At 34.8% G+C, this 2610-nt stretch overlaps 1 protein-coding gene across 1 annotated transcript; it reads left to right on the top strand.

Moving 5' to 3' along the window:
• LOC107479561 (protein RER1A) lies at positions 1 to 2243 on the top strand (the record flags this gene model as incomplete). Its single annotated transcript, XM_052255216.1, is given in 3 exon segments — positions 1 to 130; positions 1552 to 1728; positions 1811 to 2243. Coding segments are annotated over 3 exon segments (361 nt in total), but the record flags the coding sequence as incomplete, so codon positions are not given.
• Between the last annotated feature and the right edge of the window lie 367 nt (positions 2244 to 2610).

Below are 2610 nucleotides of genomic sequence, written 5' to 3'. Positions count from 1 at the left end.
GATTGGGTTTCTTTCCCCTCAGGTCGATCCCGAGATTCAATCACTCTCAGAGGGACCCACTTTGCCAACAAGAAGCAACGATGAGTTCCGTCCCTTCGTTCGTCGCCTCCCAGAGTTCAAGTTCTGGTACCTAATTTCTACCTTTTCTTCTTTGTGCTGTTTGACTTTTGATTCTAGGGTTTTGTTGCTTTGATTCTAAATTGAGAATTGAGAATTGAGGTGTATGTTTTGGATTAGTTATTTTTCAGTTGGAAATATGCCAAGAGCTCGTATATCGTGAAAGAAAATGGTATTTTTAATTGCATAAATAGTTCGAATCTAAGTGTGACTTTGGTTTCTGATGAGTTTGTTGGTTGAATCGGTAATGGCACGTTCTATTATTTATTTATTTTTTGTGGAAATGAAAAATTTGGAGAGTTCTGCAGGGTAAGGACTAGGCAATTATCTTTAGTGTGTATACCAGAATCCCAATCGAATTCCATGGTATATTCACTCATAGGCAAAAGCTTGCCTTTTTTGTCCATGGCATATTAGGTGGAGGCTGCCGTGCAGTGGTCTTCACTGTGAAGGTAATAGTTGAGAATCATTAAATGATTTGATATATTTGACTAAATTATTATTTAGTGATTTTCAACAATTAGCATCACATGAAAACGTGAGATTTTGCTGGCATATTAACTTATAATCCTAATTAAAAAGGTGTTTCTTCACTTTTAATTAATCAAAATAGGACATCCAATTTAACGAGCCAACTAAGTTTTGTTGATGTAAATCTAGCTCAGCCTTTTCTAGTTGGTCTCTAGCATTTGTTGGGAGAGTTACATACTTACATGCCTTTAGATATAGCATAATTTGCCTGTTGCCCGTCGTAATCTGGCGCACATTTATCTTCTCCTGCTATCGGAAATTATGTTCATATTTTTCTTCTCCACATTGACATGAGATCAATATGTATAGAATGGAGAAGATAACCGCAAAAACAGTTACTCTTCTGCTCAACTTTGTTAATTTACTAATGTTACGGTGTTCTATGGATCATGTCTTCTGTGAAAAATATAGATCATCTGAAAGAGATTCTAGTCATGTGCAAACCTAAAATAATTGGCAACTGAAATTGGCTAATAGATCTGATCTATGGGTTCTGTTCTGACAAGAATCTAATTTTTTATTCATTTAGATTATATGTTGGATAAATGATCGTGATGTATAAGTAATGAATAATGATCTCCATGGACAGCATCTTTTCTTTTAGGTTTCTATATGCTGGATATCGATGTCTATTGCATATTGTTTGCTTTGTCATTTTTGCTTAAGTGGGCTTGACAATGTTGTGTGCTTGTGTTCACTGAATTACTTGAAGCCAGTGTCTTTTCTCTCAATAGAAGGAAGTGCTATTTACATCCTCTTCTCCTGGTTTTCCATTGCATCGAGTTATCAAGCGTTCTGTGCTTGCTTAGGAAAGCAATGAGCTCATCATATTTTTCCTTTAGGGTATCAACACACAGACGTGACTCTACTGATGCTTCTTAATTTTTGTTGGTGGACAGGTACTCAATAACAAAGGCTTTTTGCATTGCGTTTGTGATGACATTTTTTAGTGCATTTGATGTTCCAGTGTTCTGGCCAATACTCCTATTCTATTGGGTGGTCCTATTTACACTTACTATGAGGAGACAGATATCACACATGATCAAATACAAATATGTACCGTTCACATTGGGCAAACAGGTAAACTCACATTCCTTCAAAATTGTTGTCAATATGTTGGCTGCTAACAATATTGATCTGGTTTCATCAATTTTACTTTTAGCGCTATAATGGGAAGAGAGCATCAGCAGAAAGCGCAAGCCTTTCAGAGGACTGAGACCTTCAGGTTTATTGATCTTTTATATACCATTGCAGTATATTTTAACGGGTGGAGCAATCTGAGTAGGTCAATGTGGACCCAAAGAAGGTTGCTTTGTGGTCGAGTGTGCGATGTTAAATTCCCAGAGGAGCAACTGTTTGATTGATCATATTGAAATGTTCTTATGCTCTTTCGATAGATACGTGTTTCTGGGGAGATGTCTGAATTTCTGAGGGCTCTTTGTTCTTTTGCTTACGTTATTTTATATTGCCTTGCAGGTGCATTACCAAAAGAAAAAAAAATGTTATATACATATGCATCTTATTGTTGAATTCGTAGTCAAATAACGAGAATTTTAGGTAGCTTGTGTAGAATGAATCCCTTTGATTATTTACTACGCCTGCGTGGTTATATTGATCTACCAATTCCAAATTTGTTTGAAAAAGTGATTTACATATAAAATGGACGAAAGTGGATAATGTTTCCTTGTTTTCTCTTTGAACAAGCATTAATAATTTTTTTAAGGCTATTGCTCCGGTCCCTTCTGAAAATTAGAGGGTAATTTATACACACCTTATAAGGTATGTAATTATCAGATTTATTATCAATTCAACCGGTAGTAAAAGTTTGGACAAAGTATTTATACAAAGAGAATTATACAAATATTTATTAAGTTTTATACTTTTATAAAAATAGATTGAATGTGATAAGTTAATTATTTAGAATTCTTTTCTAACAATATTTTATAGTCAAATACAGCATGC

This window comes from Arachis duranensis, chromosome 1, assembly GCF_000817695.3.
Source record: "Arachis duranensis cultivar V14167 chromosome 1, aradu.V14167.gnm2.J7QH, whole genome shotgun sequence".
In the NCBI taxonomy this organism is placed as follows: Eukaryota; Viridiplantae; Streptophyta; class Magnoliopsida; order Fabales; family Fabaceae; genus Arachis; species Arachis duranensis.
This window is presented reverse-complemented; position numbering and strand designations above follow the sequence as displayed.